The 27,429-nt window shown below is 36.7% G+C and overlaps 1 protein-coding gene across 5 annotated transcripts in view; it reads left to right on the top strand.

The window, feature by feature from the left end:
* LOC133632213 (membrane-associated phosphatidylinositol transfer protein 2-like) overlaps positions 1–27,429 on the top strand; it is a 154,892-nt gene that overhangs the window by 94,159 nt on the left and 33,304 nt on the right. For all 5 annotated transcript variants that reach the window (XM_062024510.1, XM_062024514.1, XM_062024513.1 and 2 more), the window contains exons 5-11: positions 5,419–5,652; positions 5,726–6,061; positions 8,423–8,518; positions 16,730–16,834; positions 16,919–16,971; positions 23,214–23,458; positions 27,164–27,353. In XM_062024510.1, the coding sequence (XP_061880494.1) occupies positions 5,419–5,652; positions 5,726–6,061; positions 8,423–8,518; positions 16,730–16,834; positions 16,919–16,971; positions 23,214–23,458; positions 27,164–27,353 (1,259 nt within the window). The remainder of the gene's footprint in view (positions 1–5,418; positions 5,653–5,725; positions 6,062–8,422; positions 8,519–16,729; positions 16,835–16,918; positions 16,972–23,213; positions 23,459–27,163; positions 27,354–27,429) is intronic.

Raw genomic sequence — 27,429 nt, 5'->3', positions numbered from 1 at the left:
TTAATTGAAGTTAGCTAATTTTACTTGTTTTGGAAAGTCTTGACAAGCCGAATTTTCTTGTTCTATTGGCAGATAATTTTGCTTAGTTAAAAAAAAATACCTCTAATTTTTGTATATTTTTTTCTTGTTTTTGAACACTGACTTTTTGCAGTGCAAGCATTTTCATGTCACAGCCTCTAAATTCCAGCACAGACTGTATTTGCATTTTCTTGTTGCAAGACAGTTTTATTTTAATGTCAATAGAGTTTTACAAAGTGTACTTAAGTGGCCTCCTAAAAGCTCTTCCTGTTTTCTTTACTTGAGGTACTGCTGAGGCCCACTTGTGGCCAATCTGTGCTACAGCATTTTGCTACCAATACATATCGTCCTAGTATCTGCTATTACCGGTATTTCTTCTCCTTCTCCTTGTTTTTTTCTGAGAGAGGGTCTTTCCAACACCATTGTCACCAAATTCTCATGAAACTACATTTGTTGCTATTTGGTATTATAAAGATGAAGTTACATTGAAGATGTAAATGATCTGATCATACCCAGGCTGTTTGTTTACCTGGCTGAAAGGCTGACATGAAAAAAAAAAGTAATACATTTGAAGCCCTTTATAAACAAGTATATATTCAAAACTGTAACAATGGTTTGGAGTGCATGAGAAAATGGAAACGAAATTGTAGCTCTCTTTGAACACATTGTCATTTATTAACAACTAGTGCACAACACAGAACCAGAGGTGGGTAGAGTAGCCAGAAATTGTACTCAAGTAAGAGTACTGTTACTTTAGAAATGTATTACTCAAGTAAAAGTAAGGAGTAGTCACTCAAATATTTACTTGAGTTGATGTAAAAAGTATGTTGTGAAAAAACTACTCAAGTACTGAGTAACTGATGAGTAACCTGTTCGTTCTAATGATGACGGCAACAAATAATGCACAAAAACATAAAAATAGCAATGAGCAGATTCAGAGCCAGGAATATCTCTTAAGCAACTAAAACAATAATATATATTAAATAATAATACATTAACATAAAAAAATTAAGGCAAATTGAGCCACAATAACTTAACAGCACCATAGGCTCAGTAGGCAGAGATTACAAAGGAAAAGAACAAGTTAGCCTTTACGCAAACCATAAACTGATAGGTGTGGATAGCCTACGGCAGGGATCACCAACGTGGTGCCCGCGGGCACCAGGTAGCCCGTAAGGACCAGATGAGTAGCCCGCTGGCCTGTTCTAAAAATAGCTCAAATAGCAGCACTTACCAGTGAGCTGCCTCTATTTTTTAAAATTTTATTTATTTACTAGCAAGCTGGTCTCGTTTTGCCCGACATTTTTAATTCTAAGAGAGACAAAACTCAAATAGAATTTGAAACTCCAAGAAAATATTTTAAAGACTTGGTCTTCACTTGTTTAAATAAATTCATAATTTTTTTTTTACTTTGCTTCTTATAATTTTCAGGAAGACAATTTTAGAGAAAAAATACAACCTTAAAAATGATTTTAGGATTTTTAAACACATATACCTTTTTACCTTTTCAATCAATCAATCAATGTTTATTTATATAGCCCTAAATCACAAGTGTCTCAAAGGGCTGTACAATTCCTTCCTCTTCTTTCCTGACAATTTAAATCAATGTTCAAGTAAATGTATTTTTTTATTGTAAAGAATAATAAATACATTTTAATTTAATTCTTAATTTTAGCTTCTGTTTTTTCGACGAAGAATATTTGTGAAATATTTCTTCAAACTTATTATGATTAAAATTCAAAAAAAATATTCTGGCAAATCTAGAAAATCTGTAGAATAAAATTTGAATCTTATTTCAAAGTCTTTTGAATTTCTTTTAAAATTTTTGTTCTGGAAAATTTGGAAGAAATAATGATTTGTTTTTGTTAGAAATATAGCTTGGTCCAATTTGTTATATATTCTAACGAAGTGTAGATTGGATTTTAACCTATTTAAAACATGTCATCAAAATTCTAAAATTAATCTTAATCAGGAAAAATTACTAATGATGTTCTATAAATTATTTTTTAAATTTTTTTAAAAAGATTCGAATTAGCTAGTTTTTCGCTTCTTTTTTTTCGGTAGAATTTTGAATTATAAAGAGTCGAAATTGAAGATAAACTATGTTTCAAAATTTAATTGTCATTTGTTTAGTGTTTTCTCCTCTTTAAAACCGTTCAATTAAGTGTAAATATCATTAATTATTAGTAATAACAGCGTTAAAGGTAAATTGAGCAAATTGGCTATTTCTGGCAATTTATTTAAGTGTGTATCAAACTGGTAGCCCTTCGCATTAATCAGTACCCAAGAAGTAGCTCTTGGTTTCAAAAAGGTTGGTGACCCCTGGCCTACGGTGACAGCCAAAATATCTACTAACGTTACTTACCGCGATGTGCTTCCTCAAATTTGACGTTGAGTTCATGTAAGCTTAAGCTTGTTGTTTGCCACTGAAACTTTATGTGTAGTTAATCATGTGACCGCCTGGCTCTGTTTGATTGGTGAAACGGAGTCCAACGTCACCAGTGACTGCATTTGATTGGTGAAACGGAGGCATGCGATAGATCCTACTTTGAAGGTCTGTCTGACAGACCAAAACAAACAAAGCGTGCATTAACAGATCGATAAAAACCAGTAGCGAGTAGCGAGCTGAATGTAGATAAATGGAGCGGACTAAAAGTAGCGTTTCTTCTCTATAAATATACTCAAGTAAAAGTAAAAGTATGTTGCATTAAAACTACTATGTATCCCAAAAGTTACTCAAGTAGATGTAACGGAGTAAATGTAGCGCGTTACTACCCACCTCTGCACAGAACCAATGTTTTAATAGCAGAAATGAGCACCCTGCTTAGCCAGCATTAGCACAGCTGATGAAATGTATATGCAGAGGTGGGTAGTAACGCGCTACATTTACTCCGTTACATCTACTTGAGTAACTTTTGGGATAAATTGTACTTCTAAGAGTAGTTTTAATGCGACATACTTTTACTTTTACTTGAGTATATTTATAGAGAAGAAACGCTACTTTTACTCCGCTACTTTTATCTACATTCAGCTCGCTACTCGCTACTGATTTTTATCGATCTGTTAATGCACGCTTTGTTTGTTTTGGTCTGTCAGACAGACCTTCAAAGTGCCTGCGTTTCACCAAATACAGTCACTGGTGACGTTTCACTCTGTTCCACCAATCAGATGCAGTCACTGGTGACGTTGGACCAATCAAACAGAGCCAGGCGGTCACATGACCTGACTTAAACAAGTTGAAAAACTTATTGGGGTGTTACCATTTAGTGGTCAATTGTACGGAATATGTACTGTACTGTGCAATCTACTAATAAAAGTTTCAATCAATCAATCAAAAGTGTAAAGGAATTTCAACCGTACCTCCCGTGAAAAAAGCCTAAAGACTGACCGCACAGTTCCTGTCTTCACAATAAAAGTGCCGCTCCATCGCGCTTACAAAATAAGAGTCTCTGAAAGCCAGCGCAAACAAGCTAGCAAGCTACGGAGTTTGCCGTCAATGTATTTCTTGTAAAGTGTATAAAAACGAATATGGAAGCTGGACAAATAAGATGCCAAAAACCAACCACTTTCATGTGGTATTAGACAGAAAGGAGGAACTTTTCTTATCCTACATTTGAAAACGTGGACGTTATCAGCACTGCTGTCTGAGTCCTATCAATGCAAGTCATCAGAATCAGGTAATACACCAACTTATATTCTTGTCTTCATTAAAGAAAGGAATCTATATGTTAAACATGCATGTATTTTCATTAAAACACCTTTAACATGTAAACAAAAACGGCAAAATAAATAAATATAAATTATATACTGTATATATCAATGTATATATATATATATATATATATATATATATATGTGTGTGTATATATACTGTATGTATATATATATACTGTATATATATATATATATATATATATATATATATATATATATATATGATATGTGTGTGTATGTTACTCATCAGTTACTCAGTACTTGAGTAGTTTTTTCACAACATACTTTTTACTTTTACTCAAGTAAATATTTGGGTGACTACTCCTTACTTTTACTTGAGTAATAAATCTCTAGAGCAGGAGTCACCAACCTTTTTGAAACCAAGAGCTACTTCTTGGGTAGTGATTAATGCGAAGGGCTACCAGTTTGATACACACTTAAATAAATTGCCAGAAATAGCCAATTTGCTCAATTTACCTTTAACTCTATGTTATTATTAATAATTAATGATATTTACACTTAATTGAACGGTTTAAAAGAGGAGAAAACATGAAAAAAATGACAATTAAATTTTGAAACATAGTTTATCTTCAAATTCGACTCTTTAAAATTCAAAATTCAACCGAAAAAAAGAACAGAAAAACTAGCTAATTCGAATCTTTTTGAAAAAATTAAAAAAATAATTTATGGAACATCATTAGTAATTTTTCCTGATTAAGAATAATTTTAGAATTTTGATGACATGGTTTAAATAGGTTAAAATCCAATCTACACTGTGTTAGAATATATAACAAATTGGACCAATCTAGACAAATCATTACTTCTTCTAGATTTTCCTGAACAACATTTTTAAAAGAAATTCAAAAGACTTAGAAATAAGATTTAAATTTGATTCTACAGATTTTCTAGATTTGCCAGAATAATTGTTTTGAATTTTAATCATAATAAGTTTGAAGAAATATTTCACAAATATTCTTCGTCGAAAAAACAGAAGCTAAAATTAAAATTTTTTTATTATTCTTTACAATAAAAAAAATTAATTTAATTGAACATTGATTTACATGGTCAGGAAAGACGAGGAAGGAATTTAAAAGGTAAAAAGGTATATGTGTTTAAAAATCCTAAAATCATTTTTAAGGTTGTATTTTTTCTCTAAAATTGTCTGTCTGAAAGTTATAAGAAGCAAAGTAAAAAAAAATAATGAATTTATTTAAACAAGTGAAGACCAAGTCTTTGAAATATTTTCTTGGATTTTCAAATTCTATTTGAGTTTTGTCTCTTTTAGAATTAAAAATGTCGGGCAAAGCGAGACCAGCTTGCTAGTAAATAAATACAATTTAAAAAATAGAGGCAGCTCACTGGTAAGTGCTGCTATTTGAGCTATTTTTAGAACAGGCCAGCGGGCTACTCATCTGGTCCTGACGGGCTACCTGGTGCCCGCGGGCACCGCGTTGGTGACCCCTGCTCTAGAGTAACAGTACTCTTACTTGAGTACAATTTCTGGCTACTCTACCCACCTCTGTGTATATGTAACATGCATGGGTTTCACAACACCACTGAGTAGCCAATACTTCAAGAGGTTGACTACAGCCACAGCTGTTAACGCCAATTTTCTTTTTGCTCGGTGCTGTTATTTACACAACTATAAACTGAAAAATGATATGTATTTGTTTATTTTAATTGCAGACCCCATCGACATAGTGATCGAATCCATCCCACCACATGAGTATGAAGCCGAAGAGGACCCACGGCTCTACAAGTCCGCCAAGACTCAGAGGGGTCCTCTTAAGGATGACTGGATAGAAGACTACAACAACAATCCAGGAAAGACCCCCATCATGTGTGCCTACAAGCTGTGCAAGGTGGAGTTCCGCTATTGGGGCATGCAGTCCAAGATTGAACGCTTTATCCATGACGTTGGTGCGTGCTCGAAGCTTCTAGCAGCATGTTTTTATTTTTAAGACTCCTAAAAGGGATGTTTATTTGTCGCCAGGCTTAAGAAAGATAATGGTGCGTGCCCACCGGCAGGCCTGGTGTTGGCAGGACGAGTGGTATGGCCTGACCATGGAGGACATCAGGCAACTGGAGCTGGAGACCCAGCGCACCCTGGCTGAGAAGATGGCTCAGTTTGGCCAGGTGGAGGAGGCCACCGAGGCCAATGGAGGAAAGGCGTCGCCGGTCCAAAAACAGGAGGCGCAGGATACCAACAGCTGCATGGAGGCGGAGGAGGTGGTCGTCAGCAATGTGACAGACACGCTGCAGCCCCGAGGAGTGCTCACCAAGCAATGGTCCACCTCGTCCAGATCCTCCCGCTCCTCCAAAAGAGGAGGTGAGCTGATATTTACCAGCATCATAGCACTTACTCAGTGTTGGGGATGGGCAAAACTATTATCGTAAAGGTATTATTATCAGGGGTGTCACGAGCCGATATTCCATCCATCCATCCATTTTCTACCGCTTGTCCCCTCCGGGGTCGCTGGAGCCTATCTCAGCTGCATTCGGACGGAAGGCGAGGTACACCCTGGACAAGTGGCCACTTGGTATCTGATATTGGTCCGATACCAGCAAATAAAACAAGTATCGGATGGTATCGGCTTGCATCTAAAACAGGCCTGGGCAATTATTTTGACTCGAGGGCATTTAGAAAAAAAAATGTGTCTGGGGGCCGGTGTATCTGATTTTTAGGAACACTAATACAAAACCTCACAATAATGTCTGATTGAATACTAAAAACTAGGGATGTCCGATAATGGCTTTTTGCCGATATTCCGATATTGTCCAACTCTTTAATTACCGATACCGATATCAACCGATATATGCAGTCGTGGAATTAACACATTATTATGCCTAATTTGGACAACCAGGTATGGTGAAGATAAGGTACTTTTAAAAAAAAATGGTAAAATAAGATAAATAAATTAAAAACATTTTCTTGAATAAAAATGAAAGTACAACAATATAAAAACAGTTACATAGAAACTAGTAATGAATGAAAATGAGTCAAATTAACTGTTAAAGGTTAGTACTATTAGTGGACCAGCAGCACGCACAATCATGTGTGCTTACGGACTGTATCCCTTGCAGACTGTATTGATATATATTGATATATAATGTAGGAAGCAGAATATTAATAACAGAAAGAAACAACCCTTTTGTGTGAATGAGTGTAAATGGGGGAGGGAGGTTTTTTGGGTTGGTGCACTAATTGTAAGTGTATCTTGTGTTTTTATGTTGATTTAATTAAAAAATTAAAAACCGATACCGATAATAAAAAAAACGATTTTAACGCATATATTAACTATGAACGATAAAACACTGAATATTGACAACGTATGAACGAGTACATTCAACAATGCTGCAATAATATTACTAACCGTGATAATTCTTGTCACATTAACATTATATAAACATGTCCTATGGGTACATCTTTAATCAACTGCAAGAAGTTTTACAGATTGCCAATCATCGATTAATCATGAAAGGATTGAGGCCGAATTCAAAAACAGCAGAGGTGCTGTTAATCCAGGCCTAACTAGTTTGCCATATAAGGAAGAGAAGAACATTTTTGTTACTTTTTTGTTTCAAAGTATTTAATGTTTAATTGCTAAAACAGAAATGATGTGGATTAATTTCAATAACTAAAATAATATATATAAAACTATTTTATATATATATATATATATGTATATATATATATATATATATATATATATACATATATATATATATATATATATATATATATATATATATATATATATATATATATATATATATATATTAGGGATGTCCGATAATGGCTTTTTGCCGATATCCGATATGCCGATATTGTCCAACTCTTTAATTACCGATACTCTTAGAATTAAAAATGTCGAGCAAAGCGAGACCAGCTTGTTAGTAAATAAATACAATTTCAAAAATAGAGGCAGCTCACTGGTAAGTGCTGCTATTTGAGCTATTTTTAGAACAGGCCAGCGGGCTACTCATCTGGTCCTTACGGGCTACCTGGTGCCCGCGGGCACCGCGTTGGTGACCTCTGATCTAGTCCATGAGAGACGCTAGCCACACTTTGCCTTGTCAATCAGATATTTAAAATAATTGTTACTTTTACCCAACCACCCCCTCCACATTCACTCCTCGCAACCTGTTGGATGGTTTTAAGCTCCACTCCCACCCCCTGGCGTTTAGCGCTGATCTGCCACCTGCACGCCGCACTCCACACACTCGTGGTTCCTCTCGGGCTATTCTTAGCAACACTACTGACATCACAGACTTGGCAGTGACTGTCACAGCTGTATTAATCCCCCCCCGCCCCCCCTCGGCCTTCAGAGTGACGCGCCGCAGCGTATCCCCGGCTGCCATTGGCTGAGCGCTCCTGATAGACGAGAGCTGCTCTTATTGTCCGTTGCCAATTTCCTCATTTGCGCTGAGCCCCACTTTTTACACAGCCGCATGACCACCAAGCAGTCCATCTGCCATGGAGCAGTGCACCACAGAGATTGTTGCATGTTTATATAACACTGTGTGTGCGTGTGTGTGTGTGTGTGTGTGTGTGTGTGGTGTGTGTGTGTGTGTAGGCCGGTGGAGGCAAAATGTCTTTGTGCTTGGAGAGAGTGTGTTAAAAAGGGAATGAGGGAGGCTTGAAACACATGTCCCACAATAACAACACTGAATGTCTGTGTTTCCTCAGTGAGCCCATCACGCCACAGCCTCTCCGAGTGGCGGATGCAGAGCATAGCACGAGACTCGGACGACGGCTCCGAAGAGGAGTTCTTCGATGCTCACGGTGAGCGGCAAGTTGGTTTTTCTCGATCCGTGCTCCGCCCGAGGCTTTACCAGTTACACTCGCACAATCTAATGAGCCAGTACACGAGGTGTTTTAAAGATTCCGCCTCTCATACAGAAGATGCACATCCTGAACTATGTCCGTCTGATAAGCTTGAGTTTAAGAAAATAATGAGCGATGTTCCACTCCAGTTCTGTAGATCAGGGGTGTCAAACGTACGGCCCGAGGGCCGGATCAGGCCCGCGAATAGGATTTATCCGGCCCACGGAATGAGTTTGTTAAGTATAAAAACGTACCCGGAATTTTTTAATGAAAGAAACTAATGTTCTAAATGTGTCCACTGGATGTCGCAATAGCAATTCTTTGTAGATGATGCTACATATGTACAAAATAAACCACATGATGTTAGTGCACCAGTCAAAGAAAATTATCAAACTACATAAATAACATTTTGTTATTTGATTTTGATATAATTTTTTTATCTTGATAGATTGAAAATTAACACCAATGAGTTGACTGATGAACATTATCACATCATTTATTCAGAAAGTATAAATAACGACAAATAAAGATAGAATACTATTAACCGCAACATAAGTGTAAAAAACCCCAAAAACATTACGATTTGTACATTTTCAGAATGTGCTTGTTCTATTTTTAAACAAAGAAAACAAAAAAAAAAGAAGTTATCGTGCCGGGATTTTACCAGTCTGGCCCACTTGGGAGTAGATTTTTCTCCATGTGGCCCCCGATCTAAAATTAGTTTGACACCCCTGCTGTAGATAGATTTATTGATTCCTTCAGGAGAGTTCCCTCAGGAAAATTAAAATTCCAGCAGCAGTGTACAGAATTACGGAGCCCCTAAAGGGACATGGGGGAAAAGAAAAAAAAAAATTATAATTTTTTTTTTTTTATTTATATTTTTTTTTAAAGACATGTATCTCGTGCGCAAGAGAAAGTATATACTTTCTATAGTTATTAAAGTTTTATAAAGTTATTAAAAAAACATTATTTTTATTTTTTAATTTTTTTTATTTTTTTAAGACATGTATCTCGAGATAATTTCTCGTGCGCACGAGATACATGTCTAAAAAAAAATGTATTACATTTTTTCTTTAATTTTTTTAGAACTTTAGAAAAAGTTTCTCGTGCGCACGAGATACATGTCTTAAAAAATGAAAAAAATTTAAAAAATTATACACATTTTTTTTCCCCCCATGTCCCTTTAGGGGCTCCGTACAGAATTGAGATCGAATTTAAAAAGTAAAAAGTAAATAATGGGGGTATAAATGGAACCTAAATAGAAAAATATTGCAATAAGAATAAAAAATAAAAAGCGACAATGAGAATACAAATATAACAGTAAAAAAAGAATATAACAAGAGAAATTAGGCAGTAGTGACCATGTTATGAAAGAGAAACTAGGCAGTAGTGACCATGTTATGAAAGAGAAACTAGGCAGTAGTGACCATGTTATGAAAGAGAAACTAGGCAGTAGTGACCATGTTATGAAAGAGAAACTAGGCAGTAGTGACCATGTTATGAAAGAGAAACTAGGCAGTAGTGACCATGTTATGAAAGAGAAAATAGGCAGTAGTGACGAGGCAGTAGCTGTCATTGTTTTCTTTCTTGTTTCTATTTATATATAAAAAAAAAAAAAATGAATTTGTTAAATATATATGTGTATATAATATATCGGTCTGCCGATATTATCGGCCGATAAATGCGTTAAAATGTAATATCGGAAATTATCGGTATCGTTTTTTTATTATCAGTATCGTTTTTTTTTGTTTTTTTAATTAAATCCACACAAAAAAACACAAGATACACTTACAATTAGTGCACCAACCCAAAAAACCTCCCTCCCCCCATTTACACTCATTCACACAAAAGGGTTGTTTCTTTCTGTTATTAATATTCTGGTTCCTACATTATATATCAATATATATCAATACAGTCTGCAAGGGATACAGTCCGTAAGCACACATGATTGTGCGTGCTGCTGGTCCACTAATAATACTAACCTTTAACAGTTAATTTGACAAATTTTCATTAATTACTAGTTTCTATGTAACTGTTTTTATATTGTTTTACTTTCTTTTTTATTCAAGAAAATGTTTTTAATTTATTTATCTTATTTTATTTTATTCATTTTTTTAAAAAGTACCTTATCTTCACCATACCTGGTTGTCCAAATTAGGCATAATAATGTGTTAATTCCACGACTGTATATATCGGTTGATATCGGTATCGGTTGATATCGGTATCGGTAATTAAAGAGTTGGACAATATCGGCATATCGGCAAAAAGCCATTATCGGACATCCCTAATATATATATATATAGAATAGTTTTATATATATTATTTTAGTTATTGAAATTAATCCACATCATTTCTGTTTTAGCAATTAAACATTAAATGCTTTGAAACAAAAAAGTAACAAAAATGTTCTTCTCTTCCTTGTGTGGAAAACTAGTTAGGCCTGGATTAACAGCACCTCTGCTGTTTTTGAATTCGGCCTCAATCCTTTCATGATTAATCGATGATTGGCAATCTGTAAAACTTCTTGCAGTTGATTAAAGATGTACCCATAGGACATGTTTGTATAATGTTAATGTGACAAGAATTATCACGGTTACTGTACATATACATTCACTGTACAAGCACACATACACATACTGTACATATACAAGTACATATGCACACATACACTCATGCACATAATCACGTTTCATCAAACATATATTAACGTTGTTGCCCTAGGGTAAACTGGGTATAACACATGGCACACTGAAAAAGCTTAACCTATTGTTACTATAACAATCTACAAGGTTAATGTAGGTTGCTTCTCTTTCTTCCCCTCCATTTTTCTGCATTCTTTCGTATCTCAAGTTATCATTACGTATATGTATTGTTGCATTTGAAAAAAAAAAAGAATTATCACGGTTAGTAATATTATTGCAGCATTGTTGAATGTACTCAAAACGTACGTATACACATATAATATTACCAATTTTTTTTTCCCCAAGTAAATAAATAAACAACAGGCCGTAAAAACATTTATTAATGTTATTGCTTCTTAAGGGACGTATTATTTTTATTTGAATGTTTAAATATGTTTTAACTTGTATCGGGTTTCTTAATTAGAAAAGCAAAGTGGCATGTTTACTTCTGTTTTTGTTGTATATAAAAAAAAATTACAATCTTGACAATAAAGATATTTAGAAAGAAACAATTAAGGCAGCTCTGGTATTGGATCTCATGAGATTGTGCACCCAATGTAGTAATAGGCCACGCTATAGATAGATGGTTGGATAGATAGCGCCGACATGTTTCTAGGAAGCTGACCTTGTATGCATCTCTTTAACTACAGATCAGTTCTTAAGCTTCCCAGATACCCAGCATGCTTTGGGCTGCAGTTGAAATAACGCCCCACTCCTCACCTCACCCACCACTCTCTGCATGATGAATCTGGCCGAGGACTCGGGCGGGCGGGGCGGGTTGCTCATCGTAAAGTCAAGTTCATAAATCACAAGCACACTTAATCCTTTACCATTCAGGATACGTCCCAGCAATAAAAAACCCTCATCACCTCCCTCAGTGGTCCATTTCTGATTGTTTGACACATTCTGTGTGTGTGTGTGTGTGTGTAGGGGGGGGGGGTCTGTTTTGTGTCGCCTCTGCTTTAATAAAGTTGTCACCTTACAAATGGTAACCTTACATTCTCGAAAGCTCTCAAAGTTTATTAGGATTCACAGATGTCCTGTCTGCTCAGTAGAGAGACATTTAGAACTACTTTTAAATGATGCTGACAGGATCAAGTGGCTCTATGACTGTAATGGATATTATATTTTTAAAAAGACAAACAGTACAGTTGTACATTACCTCAACTTACAGGCTTAACTCAAAACACTTCTCCTGTTGAAATTAATTCAAATTTAATCGGTGTTTGGTCCCCCCAAAAAACAGCACACTTCTAACATGTACACTGCAAAAAGTCAGTGTTCAAAAACAAGAAAAAAAATACAAAAATGAGGGTTATTTTATTTGAACTGAGCAAAATTATCTGCCAATAGAATAAGAAAATTTGGCTTGTCAAGACTTTCCAAAACAAGTAAAATTAGCGAACCTCAATGAACCCAAAAATACCTTAAAATAAGTATATTCTCACTAATAACAACTGGACTACTATATGAGTACGTATTTTCTATTGTTTCATTGGAAATGAAATAGCAAAGTCATCTGTTTTAATATGAGACACAATTGTGTCAAAGTCATGATTTTTTTTTCCATGCTTGAAATAAGAAATTATTACTTTAAAAAAGTAGTTTCATACTTGTGAGTGTTGATGACACAGCTTTGCAACAGTTGATATTCTAGTTTCAAGCATGTTTTACTCAATATAGGTCATCAAATCTCAGCAACAAGCTGTAATATCTTACTGAGATCATTTAGGACCAAAACACTTAAAACAAGTAAAACACTCTAACATAAAATCTGCTTAGTGAGAAGAATGATCTTATCAGACAGAAAATAAGCAAATATCACCCTTATTTGGGATATTTAATCTTACTTAGATTTCAGTTTTTGCAGTGTAGCATGCCTTTTAAAAAGGAAAAAAAAAGGTAGGTAAGAAATATTGTATGAAAACAACCAAAAACTACAATAGTTATATGAAGTAGTGTAATAATAATGGAGAGTGGACTTCTACGGTATCTCCTTCCAACACCATCAGCAGCTTTTCCATAGTTTCATGGGTAAATGTCCGCCGTTTAGGTATTGTTTTAAAATTCATGGCTGGTGTTAGACACATTTGGCTTCAGTATGGTGCAGACTAGCAGTGCTACACTCTAATTGTTTTGCTAAGTTGGCAATATACTTATATAAATAAATAGCTATGTGGTCAAAGAGAATATTTCCTTTTTACTTTCTCATGGACCCCAAATCATTCAATGAGATTTGAAGTTTCTGTAAAAGCAGCCGCCCTCTGTTTTGCAATTAAGGTAAATAAACGTCCCCGTTACAATACAGTCTGGCTGAATTAAAGGCAGAATTCGGATCCTCTGTGTTTTGGTACCTTGGTGTTCATTATTAATCTGTCGGAAACTGAATTGAATAAAACTTTGGGCTTTCATAGTTCAGGCGATTAATCAGAAAACATTATTGCATTAATCATGAATAAGCACAGATGAATCGCACAATGACCTTTACCAGGTTATCTGGAAAGCAGGTTGCTTTACGGTCAGTGATCAAGTCAATTCTTACATCGATGCAAAGATGAGGGAAAGCTTTGAACAGATTAATGACGTGCATTCAAATGAAACATTTAAAACATTTTCCTGTATGACATTCTGACAATAAAATTGCATTGTGTCAAAATATTGGCGTCTTTTTTTTTACAGTTCAATTATGCAAGCAAGTGATTTACTGTGATTAATCTGAGAAAATGTTGTTTGACAACACTAAATAAAAAATATTTTTTCCTATTTAATACAATTAATGTTTTACACGTATAATGCATACAAATTATGAATTAAGTGGTTAAAAGAACATTTAAACCACTTATACATTTACTTGAATGACCTTTTTTTTCTCACTAATACTAACTAGTGATGTCCGATAATGGCTTTTTTGCCGATATTCCGATATTGTCCAACTCTTGATTACCGATTCCGATATCAACCGATACCGATATATATATACAGTCGTGGAATTAACACATTATTATGCCTAATTTTGTTGTGATGCATTAAACAATGTAACAAGGTTTTCCAAAATAAATCAACTCAAGTTATGGAAAAAAATGCCAACATGGCACTGCCATATTTATTATTGAAGTCACAAAGTGCATTATTTTTTTTAACATGCCTCAAAACAGCAGCTTGGAATTTGGGACATGCTCTCCCTGAGAGAGCATGAGGAGGTTGAGGTGGGGGGTGGGTAGCGGAGGGTGTATATTGTAGCGTCCCGGAAGAGTTAGTGCTGCAAGGGGTTCTGGGTATTTGTTTATGTTGTGTTACGGTGCGGATGTTCTCCCCGAAATGTGTTTGTCATTCTTGTTTGGTGTGGGTTCACAGTGTGGCGCATATTTGTAACAGTGTTAAAGTTGTTTATACGGCCACCCTCAGTGTGACCTGTATGGCTGTTGGCCAAGTATGTCTTGCATTCGCTTGTGTGTGTGTGAAAAGCCTTAGATTGATATTATCGGACATCTCTAATACTAACCATTGCGTTGTCTTTGATTGGACTATTACTGTTAGCTACAACTTTATATGGCTCTCTGGTGGTTATTTTGCAGCATAAGTCAATAAAAAAGTACGTAGACTTGAGTCACCAATGTGTGCGTGTTCAATGGTGCTGGAATATATATTGTGGTGAACATTTTCACTCAAAACAGCGGCGTTTGAAAACCAAGGTACCACTGTGTCCTTTTGTACCAAATAGTACGCATTCTATAAATCCCATATGTTAGGTGACAATTTAACAAAGTTGTTAGGAGAGTGGCCACCAACACTGCAAAAACTAAGTAAGATGAAATATGTCAAATAAGGGTGATATTTGCTTATTTTCCGTCCGACAAGATAATTCTTCTCACTAAGCAGATTTTATGTTAGAGTGTTTTACTTGTTTTAAGTGTTTTGGTCCTAAATGATCTCAGTAAGATATTACAGCTTGTTGCTGAGATTTGATGACCTATATTGAGTAAAACATGCTTGAAACTAGAATATCAACTGTTGCAAAGCTGTGTCATCAACACTCACAAGTATAACACTACCTTTTTAAAGTAATCATTTCTTACTTCAAGCATGAAATAAAAAATCCTGACTTTGACACAATTGTGTCTCATAATTAAACTGACAGTTAATATTTAAACATTTAACATGTGACATTTCAAAACAATTTTGAACAGAAATAGTACATGCACATTCAGATAAATTCTTCAAAATTACAACAAAAAAAAATTGGCCGGGGGCCGGGCTGTGTGTATATATATATAAAATATTAAATGTATATATATATATACACTACCGTTCAAAAGTTTGGGGTCACCCAAACAATTTTGTGGAATAGCCTTCATTTCTAAGAACAATCAATCAATCAATCAATCAATGTTTATTTATATAGCCCTAAATCACAAGTGTCTCAAAGGGCTGTACAAGCCACAACGACATCCTCGGTACAGAGCCCACATAGACAAGAATAGACTGTCGAGTTTCAGATGAAAGTTCTCTTTTTTTGACCATTTTGAGCGTTTAATTCACCCCACAAATGTGATGCTCCAGAAACTCAATCTGCTCAAAGGAAGGTCAGTTTTGTAGCTTCTGTAACGAGCTAAACTGTTTTCAGATGTGTGAACATGATTGCACAAGGGTTTTCTAATCATCAATTAGCCCTCTGAGCCAATGAGCAAACACATTGTACCATTAGAACACTGGAGTGATAGTTGCTGGAAATGTATGTATGTAGATATTGCACCAAAAACCAGACATTTGCAGCTAGAATAGTCATTTACCACATTAGCAATGTATAGAGTGTATTTCTTTAAAGTTAAGACTAGTTTAAAGTTATCTTCATTGAAAAGTACAGTGCTTTTCCTTCAAAAATAAGGACATTTCAATGTGACCCCAAACTTTTGAACGGTAGTGTATATATATTCTTTGCTCACTAATTAACTGAAAGAGCACGCACTTGGCGCGATGATGTCATGTTATCGATGGGAAAATGCCTTTTTAGACAATATGATTTGCCTGAGCGTTGCCTTTTTGCCTCTCCATTAAGAAAAATAAACTAGTTTTTAGTGTAAGTTTGCTGGTTTCAAGAAATGTAATGCCGAGCGCATATCATTATGTCAAGATAATGGCACTAGCGTTTACTTCATTTAAGAATATTTTTCAACATATTGAGCAAAAAGGTCTCATATTTGTTTTTTCTACCAAGAAAAGTGCACTTGTTATGAGTGAGAATATACTTGTTTTAAGGTATTTTGGGTTCATTGAGGTTAGCTAATTTTACTTGTTTTGGAAAGTCTTGACAAGACAAATTTTCTTGTTCTATTGGCAGATCATTTTGCTTAGTTCAAGTAAAACACCCCTCATTTTTGTATTTTTTTCCCTTGTTTTTGAACACTGACTTTTTGCAGTGAATGTATTAGGGTAGATAGAATAAAAGACGGTTTGATATAGATAATCATGCAGTATGTGTCTCCTGCAGAGGACTTCTCAGATGGCGAGGAGGTGTTACCCAAACCCATAACCAAGTGGAGCTCCAATGACCTCATGGACAAGATCGAGACCTCAGACGTGGAAGAAACTCCCGGTACGAGAGTCGAGCCGCCCTAACTGTCAATGGCCGGGCGATGATTGTTATAAGTGAGCGTGTGGTTCTGGTGTGTGTTTGCAGGTGAGATGACAGTGGACTACGACTCAGCGACCAGCAGACAAGGGCTAGACGAGGTACATTTGTGTCCTGTGGCGTTGGCTGGAATGTGATTAATCTCCAGAACCACACGTCCTGATGGAAACCCCGGTTATTTTTCGAGAGGGCTTCTTCGTCCCTGAGCCCCTATGTCCTCTTGTGTTCAGATGCGAGGCTGCGTTAGCGTCCCCGCTAATAGCTCTCCTATTCCTACCATCACAGTAACACCACACCAGTCAGTAAGTAGCTGAGACCCGGTAGTTCCCAATAAGTCCTCCCCGACTTACTACTCCCCCCTTCCTGCCCGTCCTTGTGCCGTCGCCTAGAACCCAGTCAGTGGTACTGCCCAACTTCACCACCCTGTGTTCAGCTCCTTCGTCCTTGTAGCTGTGTTTACGTTACCAATGTGACATTTTGGGTCAAACCTGTGCAACAAGACTGCTTTATGGAGTTAGTTGAACAGCAAGTTGACTCCGTTTTGTTTCCTTTGCTTGTGTATGGTTGTCTGTTGGATGTTCTTATTCACGTACCACAGGTCAACTTACGCAATATGACAAAAATGAGAACAACCATCAATATTTCAGTAAGCATTTTAGTCGATCTTGTCAATCAATCAATCAATCAATCAATGTTTATTTATATAGCCCTAAATCACAAGTGTCTCAAAGGGCTGCACAAGCCACAACGACATCCTCGGTACAGAGCCCACATAAGGGCAAGGAAAAACTCACAACCCCAATGGGACGTCGATGTGAATGACTATGAAGAAGCCTTGGAGAGGACCGCAAATGTGGGTGACACCCCCCCCCCCCCCCCCCCCCTCTAGGGGAGACCGGATGCAATGGACGTCAAGTGGGTCTGACATAATATTTTGAAAGTCCAGTCCATAGTGGATCTAACATAATAGTGAGAGTCCAGTCCATGGTGGATCTAACATAATATTGTGAGAGTCCAGTCCATAGTGGATCTAACATAATAGTGAGAGTCCAGTCCATGGTGGATCTAACATAATATTGTGAGAGTCCAGTCCATAGTGGATCTAACATAATAGTCAGAGTCCAGTCCATAGTGGATCTAACATAATATTGTGAGAGTCCAGTCCATAGTGGATCTAACATAATATTGTGAGAGTCCAGTCCATAGTGGATCTAACATAATAGTCAGAGTCCAGTCCATAGTGGATCTAACATAATATTGTGAGAGTCCAGTCCATAGTGGATCTAACATAATAGTGAGAGTCCAGTCCATAGTAGATCTAACATAATATTGTGAGAGTCCAGTCCATAGTGGATCTAACATAATATTGTGAGAGTCCAGTCCATAGTAGATCTAACATAATATTGTGAGAGTCCAGTCCATAGTGGATCTAACATAATAGTGAAAGTCCAGTCCATAGTGGATCTAACATAATAGTGAAAGTCCAGTCCATAGTGGATCTAACATAATATTGTGAGAGTCCAGTCCATAGTGGATCTAACATAATAGTGAAAGTCCAGTCCATAGTGGATCTAATATAATATTTTGAAAGTCCAGTCCATAGTGGATCTAACATAATAGTGAAAGTCCAGTCCATAGTGGATCTAACATAATATTTTGAAAGTCCAGTCCATAGTGGATCTAACATAATATTGTGAGAGTCCAGTCCATAGTGGATCTAACATAATAGTGAAAGTCCAGTCCATAGTGGATCTAACATAATAGTGAGAGTCCAGTCCATAGTGGATCTAACATAATAGTGGAAGTCCAGTCCATAGTGGATCTAACATAATATTTTGAAAGTCCAGTCCATAGTGGATCTAACATAATAGTGAGAGTCCAGTCCATAGTAGATATAACATAATATTGTGAGAGTCCAGTCCATAGTGGATCTAACATAATATTTTGAAAGTCCAGTCCATAGTGGATCTAACATAATAGTGAGAGTCCAGTCCATAGTGGATCTAACATAATATTGTGAGAGTCCAGTCCATAGTGGATCTAACATAATAGTCAGAGTCCAGTCCATAGTGGATCTAACATAATATTGTGAGAGTCCAGTCCATAGTGGATCTAACATAATAGTCAGAGTCCAGTCCATAGTGGATCTAACATAATATTGTGAGAGTCCAGTCCATAGTGGATCTAACATAATATTGTGAGAGTCCAGTCCATAGTGGATCTAACATAATAGTCAGAGTCCAGTCCATAGTGGATCTAACATAATATTGTGAGAGTCCAGTCCATAGTGGATCTAACATAATAGTGAGAGTCCAGTCCATAGTAGATCTAACATAATATTGTGAGAGTCCAGTCCATAGTGGATCTAACATAATATTGTGAGAGTCCAGTCCATAGTAGATCTAACATAATATTGTGAGAGTCCAGTCCATAGTGGATCTAACATAATAGTGAAAGTCCAGTCCATAGTGGATCTAACATAATAGTGAAAGTCCAGTCCATAGTGGATCTAACATAATATTGTGAGAGTCCAGTCCATAGTGGATCTAACATAATAGTGAAAGTCCAGTCCATAGTGGATCTAATATAATATTTTGAAAGTCCAGTCCATAGTGGATCTAACATAATAGTGAAAGTCCAGTCCATAGTGGATCTAACATAATATTTTGAAAGTCCAGTCCATAGTGGATCTAACATAATATTGTGAGAGTCCAGTCCATAGTGGATCTAACATAATAGTGAAAGTCCAGTCCATAGTGGATCTAACATAATAGTGAGAGTCCAGTCCATAGTGGATCTAACATAATAGTGGAAGTCCAGTCCATAGTGGATCTAACATAATATTTTGAAAGTCCAGTCCATAGTGGATCTAACATAATAGTGAGAGTCCAGTCCATAGTAGATATAACATAATATTGTGAGAGTCCAGTCCATAGTGGATCTAACATAATATTTTGAAAGTCCAGTCCATAGTGGATCTAACATAATAGTGAGAGTCCAGTCCATAGTGGATCTAACATAATATTGTGAGAGTCCAGTCCATAGTGGATCTAACATAATATTGCGAGAGTCCAGTCCATAGTGGATCTAACATAATAGTGAAAGTCCAGTCCATAGTGGATCTAACATAATAGTGAGAGTCCAGTCCATAGTGGATCTAACATAATATTGTGAGAGTCCAGTCCATAGTGGATCTAACATAATAGTGAGAGTCCAGTCCATAGTGGATCTAACATAATAGTCAGAGTCCAGTCCATAGTGGATCTAACATAATATTGTGAGAGTCCAGTCCATAGTGGATCTAACATAATAGTGAAAGTCCAGTCCATAGTGGATCTAACATAATAGCGAGAGTCCAGTCCATAGTGGATCTAACATAATAGTGAGAGTCCAGTCCATAGTGGATCTAACATAATAGTGAAAGTCCAGTCCATAGTGGATCTAACATAATAGTGAGAGTCCAGTCCATAGTGGGGCCAGAAGGAGACCATCCCGAGCGGAGACGGGTCAGCAGCGCAGAGATGTCCCCAACTGATGCACAGGCAAGCGGTCCACCCCGAGTCCCGACTCTGGACAGCCAGCGCTTCATCCATTTCCACCGGACCCCCCTCTCCAGAAGGGAGAGGGGGGCAGAGCAGAAAAGAAACGGCAGATCAACTGGTCTAAAAAGGGGGTCTATTTAAAGGCTAGAGCAGACCTGGGCAAATTGAGGCCCGGGGGCCACATGCGGCCCGTTAAGGTTTTCAATCTGGCCCGCCGGACATACCCAAATAATTTTTTTAGATCTTTAAGATGTAAAGTGTAGCTGCCTTTATGATGTGCAGTGATGTTTTCTAATGACCGGAAGTCTTCAACTATACAAAGTATTTCAATGCTTGGAATCTGCGCTTATGGCTGATATACCAGTTACTATGATAGTCTAATTAGTTACTATGGTAGCCTAATTAGTTACTATGGTAGTGTAATTAGTTACTATGGTCATCTACGTCACAGCAGCTCAGACGAGGCACCAAGCAGTGTGGGCGGGAAGCGTTTCCACAGACGCGGAAGGAGCTTTTCACAACAAAGTTCTAAAGCTTAGTGATATATCAGATTGTAGGTGGGTTTATTTTGTACCCTTCGCGTTCATATTTCACTTTGTTGCATTTTTGTTGCGTATCACTTGATTGTAAAATATGTCGATCGAAAGGGGGTGTGACATTCATATTTTGTCAATATTCAGTGTTTTATCGTTCATAGAAAAATGTATAATTCCATTAAGTTTTTTACGGCGGTCTGTCATAACGTTTTTAGCATTCAATCAGACATTATTGTGAAGGTTTGTAAGAGTGTCCCTAAAAATAGATATACCGGCCCCCAGACACATTGTTTTCTCTAAATGTGGCCCCCGAGTCAAAATAATTGCCCAGGCCTGGGCTAGATTATACAAATGAGTTTTAAGATGGGACTTAAAAGCTTCTACTGAGGTAGCATCTCTAACTGTTACCAGGAGGGCATTCCAGAGTACTGGAGCCCCAATAGAAAACGCTCTATAGCCCGCAGACTTTTTTTGGGCTCTGGGAATCACTAATAAGCCGGAGTTCTTTGAACGCAGCTTTCTTGCCGGGACATATGGTACAATACAATCTGCAAGATAGGCTGGAGCTAGACCGTGTAGTATTTTATACGTAAGTAGTAAAACTTTAAAGTCACATCTTAAATGCACAGGAAGCCAGTGCAGGTGAGCCAGTATAAGTATATGTATATATGTATATAAAGGTATATACAGTATAAGTATACGTATATATGTATATAAAGGTATATACAGTATAAGTATACGTATATATAGGTATATACAGTATAAGTATATATGTATATAAAGGTATATACAGTATAAGTATACGTATATATGTATAAAAAGGTATATACAGTATAGGTATATATGTATATAAAGGTATATACAGTATAAGTATACGTATATATGTATATAAAGGTATATACAGTATAAGTATACGTATATATGTATATAAAGGTATATACAGTATAGGTATATATGTATATAAAGGTATATACAGTATAGGTATATGTATATACTGTATGTATATAAAGGTATATACAGTATAGGTATATATGTATATAAAGGTATATACAGTATAGGTATATGTATATACTGTATGTATATAAAGGTATATACAGTATAAGTATACGTATATATGTATATAAAGGTATATACAGTATAAGTATACGTATATATGTATATAAAGGTATATACAGTATAAGTATACGTATATATGTATACAAAGGTATATACAGTATAAGTATACGTATATATGTATATAAAGGTATATACAGTATAAGTATACGTATATATGTATATAAAGGTATATACAGTATAAGTATACGTATATATGTATATAAAGGTATATACAGTATAAGTATACGTATATATGTATAAAAAGGTATATACAGTATAGGTATATATGTATATAAAGGTATATACAGTATAAGTATACGTATATATGTATATAAAGGTATATACAGTATAAGTATACGTATATATGTATATAAAGGTATATACAGTATAGGTATATATGTATATAAAGGTATATACAGTATAGGTATATGTATATACTGTATGTATATAAAGGTATATACAGTATAGTTATATGTATATAAAGGTATATACAGTATAGTTATATGTATATAAAGGTATATACAGTATAGGTATATGTATATATGTATATAAAGGTATATACAGTATATGTATATATGTATATAAAGGTATATACAGTATAGGTATATGTATATATGTATATAAAGGTATATACAGTATATGTATATAAAAGTATATACAGTATAGGCGTAATATGATCAAACTTTCTTGTTCTTGTCAAAAGTCTAGCAGCCACATTTTGTACCAACTGTAATTTTTTAATGCTAGACATAGGGAGACCCGAAAATAATACGTTACAGTAATCGAGATGAGACGTAACGAAGGCATGAATAATGATCTCAGCGTCAACAGTGGACAAAATGGAACGAATTTTAGCGATATTTCGGAGATGAAAGAAGGCCGTTTTTGTAACACTCTTAATGTGTGACTCAAACGAGAGAGTTGGGTGGAAGATAATACCCAGATTCTTTACCGAGTCGCCTTGTTTAATTGTTTGGTTGTCAAATGTTAAGGTGGTATTATTAAATAGGTGTCGGTGTCTAGCAGGACCGATAATCAGCATTTCCGTTTTCTTGGCGTTGAGTTGCAAAAAGTTAATCCATGGTTTAGTTTCATTAAGACACGCCTCCAGCTGACTACAATCCGTACAATTGTTTACTGTACTTCATCAACTTGTGTTTGTGTTCACAGGAGAGCTCGTCCCAGCAGTGCCTGCAGCCCTCCAAGATCCACGTGCTCATCTTGGTTCTCCACGGAGGCAACATCCTCGACACGGGCGGCGGGGAGCAGAGCGGCAAGCAGGCCGACGTCAACACCATCAGCTCGGCTTTCGAGACAGTCATGCGTGTTCACTACCCTGCCGCCATGGGACGCCTCGCCATCCGCCTGGTCCCGTGCCCCGCCATTTGCGCCGAGGCCTTCTCCCTGGTGTCCAAGTAAGAGGGCGTGCACAGCTGCTAGCATGTTTTCTAGTCTGCAGTGTTGGATTAGTTACTGACAACCAGTAACTAGTTACAGTTACTAGTTACTTTATTTCAAAATTAACTCAGTTACTAACTCAGTTACTTACACCAAAAAGTAATGCATTACTGTGAAAAGTAACTATTTAGTTACTTATATATATTTTTTTATTTTTTATTTTTTTAAGGCCCCATTTAATGCCCTTTTAGCCTTCATTTCAGTACTGTTATTGCACTGGAGAATAATACAATCTGTTGATCAACTTGACCGATTGGTACCGGGCCGCACAAGAATTAAAAAATTTTTTTTTTTTTTTTTTTAATGAAATCAACATAAAAAACATAATATATACATTCTATATCAATATAGATCAATACAGCCTGCAGGGATACAGTCCGTAAGCACACATAATTGTATTTATTTATGTAAAAAAAAAAAAAAAAAAAAATTTTTTTTTTTAAATACCTCCCCACCGGTCCGTGGGACAAATTTTCAAGCGTTGACCGGTCCGCAGCTACAAAAAGGTTGGGGACCACTGACATACAACACACAAAGATATGTTTCAAAGGGCCAATTTATTTCAGGCCAGAACAAATTGACAAAACTATTTTAAATAGCTGCAACATAACATACCTAAGTAACAAACCGCGTAATAACAACATAGCTGTAAACCTGGCTTCACCCAAGGAAGGTACACATGACATACACAAAGCTTAACCAGGCATTTTTTTCTCTTAGGGAATTGTGAAATAAAATCATGTCTTCAGGAGATCAACACTGTACTGAAGCGCAGAAAACTTAACGCATTTCCCCAGTTTTAGTTTAGAGATAAGGAAAGATTGGCCTGGCCCACTAGGATCCCTCTTTATGTTTGTGAACTTTATAGTCTATACAAGGGGTCACCAACGCGGTGCCCGCGGGCACCAGGTAGCCCGTAAGGACCAGATGAGTAGCCCGCGGGCCTTTTCTAAAAAATAGCTCAAATAGCAGCAATTACCAGTTTTGATGTGTGATTTATTTACTAGCAAGCGGGTCTCGCTTTGCTCGACATTTTTAATTCTAAGAGAGACAAAACTCAAATAGAATTTGAAAATCCAAGAAAATATTTTAAAGACTTGGTCTTCACTAACTGACAAAGAAACAGATAACAGATTTGGTGTCCAGTTCAAAGTGTGACATGATTTATTTAAAAATTTGAGAGTTGACTTTTGTATTTTACACGAGTTATTATTTGTACAAACATGGTGCAAAGTAATTCATGATTTGTTAAAAAATGTTAGTGGCTAGCTAGTTAAAATGGGATATTGTGATTTCACAAGACTGTCTTAGAAGTGATCATTTGAAAATGTTCAATTTGAAAAATGTGCACTTAGAGAAAATATAAAAATAAAGTGTTGCATGTTGATATTTATCTGTTTCTATATATATTTATTGTGAGAAATCATTAAGATGATCAGTGTTTCCACAAAGATAAATATCATTAATTATTAATAACAACATAGAGTTAAAGGTAAATTGAGCAAATTGGCTATTTCTGGCAATTTATTTAAGTGTGTATCAAACTGGTAGCCCTTCGCATTAATCAGTACCCAAGAAGTAGCTCTTGGTTTCAAAAAGGTTGGTGACCCCTGCTCTATACATTTAGAGTGATGTGATAATCAAACACTCTAGAAGTCTAGAATGAAAGAGTATACAAGAGAATTGACAGAGTGTGTACCTTCAGTGCTGAATGATGAGCAGAGGCAGAGCTTGGAGTGTTTTCTTTAGCTCGCTTTCCATGTTTATGTCCTCATTGTCCAGGTACGTGGAACATGTTTTCCGTGCCATTTGCTGTTTGACGCCGGTATCATGTTAATTATCTGCCTGAAAGCGGGTGACTCCACTGTAGAAATAGCCTGCATGTCTTCTAGCACATACGCTGCAATGGCTCTATCAATGTTGTCCTGGCTTGCAGTCCCTCCGTTAAAATCCTTAAATGGTGGTGGTGGTGGAGGTGACGTTTTGATTGATTGAGACTTTTATTAGTAGGTTGCACAGTGAAGTACATATTCCGTACAATTGACCACTAAATGGTAACACCCGAATAAGTTTTTCAACTTGTTTAAGTCGGGGTCCACTTAAATTGATTCATGATACAGATATATACTATCAGATATATACTATCATCATAATACAGTCATCACACAAGATAATCACATTGAATTATTTACATTATTTACGATCAGGGGTGTGGAGGGGGGGGGTAGGATATGGACAGCAAGTAGTGGACATAAAGAGAGAGAGAGAGAGAGAGAGAGAGAGAGAGAAAGAGAGAGATCAGAAGGCATAAGAAAAAGTATCTGCACATTTGATTGTTTACATTTGATTATTAGCAATCCGGGGAGGGTGTTAGTTTAGGGTTGTAGCTGCCTGGAGGTGAACTTTTATTGCGGTTTTGAAGGAGGACAGAGATGCCCTTTCTTTTATACCTGTTGGGAGCGCATTCCACATTGATGTGGCATAGAAAGAGTGGCATCAGAGTCTGTGTCTCTCTTTACTAGCTTTGTCGAAGCATGTTGCTTTTGTAGCTGTTTCAGCAGATTTGAATTGCTGTTTTGGGCAGTAGATGGGATCTTTGATCCAAGACACAACCTACATTTAACTAAAATGTTCTTTTGTTTGTGCTCCACAAAAGAAAAGTAGTGAGAATATCTTCATCTTAAGAAACTCGACTGCGATGTCTGGTTTGTAAACACAGACACACCACGTCCCCCCTCTCCACCTCCTCACACCCACACCCAGACACACACAGAGCGCGCCTCTTTTCTTCTCCCCGTTGTGACACGAGAAGATTCAGAAGGACGACACCGCAGCGCTCCAATAAAACACACCCAGATCTTCTGTTTCTAGCCGATACTACATAAAAAATAACGTAAAATATCGCAGTAACGCATCATGTAGTAACGGTAACTGAGTTACTGAATATAAAAAATAACGCGTTAGACTACTAGTTACCGCCGAAAATGACGGCGTTACAGTAACGCGTTACTTTGTAATGCGTTAACCCCAACACTGCTAGTCTGCTTCTATGTTTAGAGTTTCTATATTTGTCTGCACCTTTGGGCTCAAAAATCAACCCTGACAATGATTAGAGTTTTCTCTAGTTCCAAGAGATGCAAGCAGCATATCATAGGGGAAGAAAATCCATCCTGACAATGTCCATCCATCCATTTTCTACCGCTTATTCCCTTCGGGGTCGCGGGGGGGTTCTGGAGCCTAGCTCAGCTACAATCGGGCGGAAGGCGGCGTACACCCCGGACAAGTCGCCACCTCATCGCAGGGCCAACACAGATAGACAGACAACATTCACACTCACATTCATACCATGCACTGTTGTGATACAGCAGCATAGCACTTCTCTTGTTTATAGACCGTAGCACATTTTGAGTAAAAATCAATCCAGACTACCTATTGTGATGTATTATTTATTTATTACTATTATTTAACTCCTAGTAGCATGCAGCATACCATGCACTAGTGTGACTTCTCCAGCATAATACTAGAGATTAACTTTGAACTGGCAGTTTTTGAGTACAACGTGTTGATTCCAATCTCTGCCGGCCAGATTGAGTCAATTATAGTTTAAGTGTTAGCGTTCCTTATGTAGAGTGTACTCAAAATGCATTATCTTTTTGTGGCAGCCTGAACCCATACAGCTACGACGAAGGCTGTCTGTCCAGCAGCCAAGATCACATCCCGCTGGCTGCGTTGCCCCTCTTGGCCACCTCGGCGCCACAATACCAGGAGGCCGTGGCCACCGTCATCGTCAGAGCCAACCAGGTGTTTGCCGACTTCATCAAGTCTCTGGATGGGGCTACTTTCTCTGGCCAGGTTGGTTACTCCGCTTTCATAGTGCTGCTTTTATTGATGTACTTTTTCCATTATTTGTTTCTAAAGCAATTAGTGT

This window comes from Entelurus aequoreus, linkage group LG17 (assembly GCF_033978785.1).
Source record: "Entelurus aequoreus isolate RoL-2023_Sb linkage group LG17, RoL_Eaeq_v1.1, whole genome shotgun sequence".
NCBI lineage: Eukaryota > Metazoa > Chordata > Actinopteri > Syngnathiformes > Syngnathidae > Entelurus > Entelurus aequoreus.
Note: the sequence above shows the minus strand (reverse complement) of the source record. Positions and strands in the feature narration are given on the sequence as shown.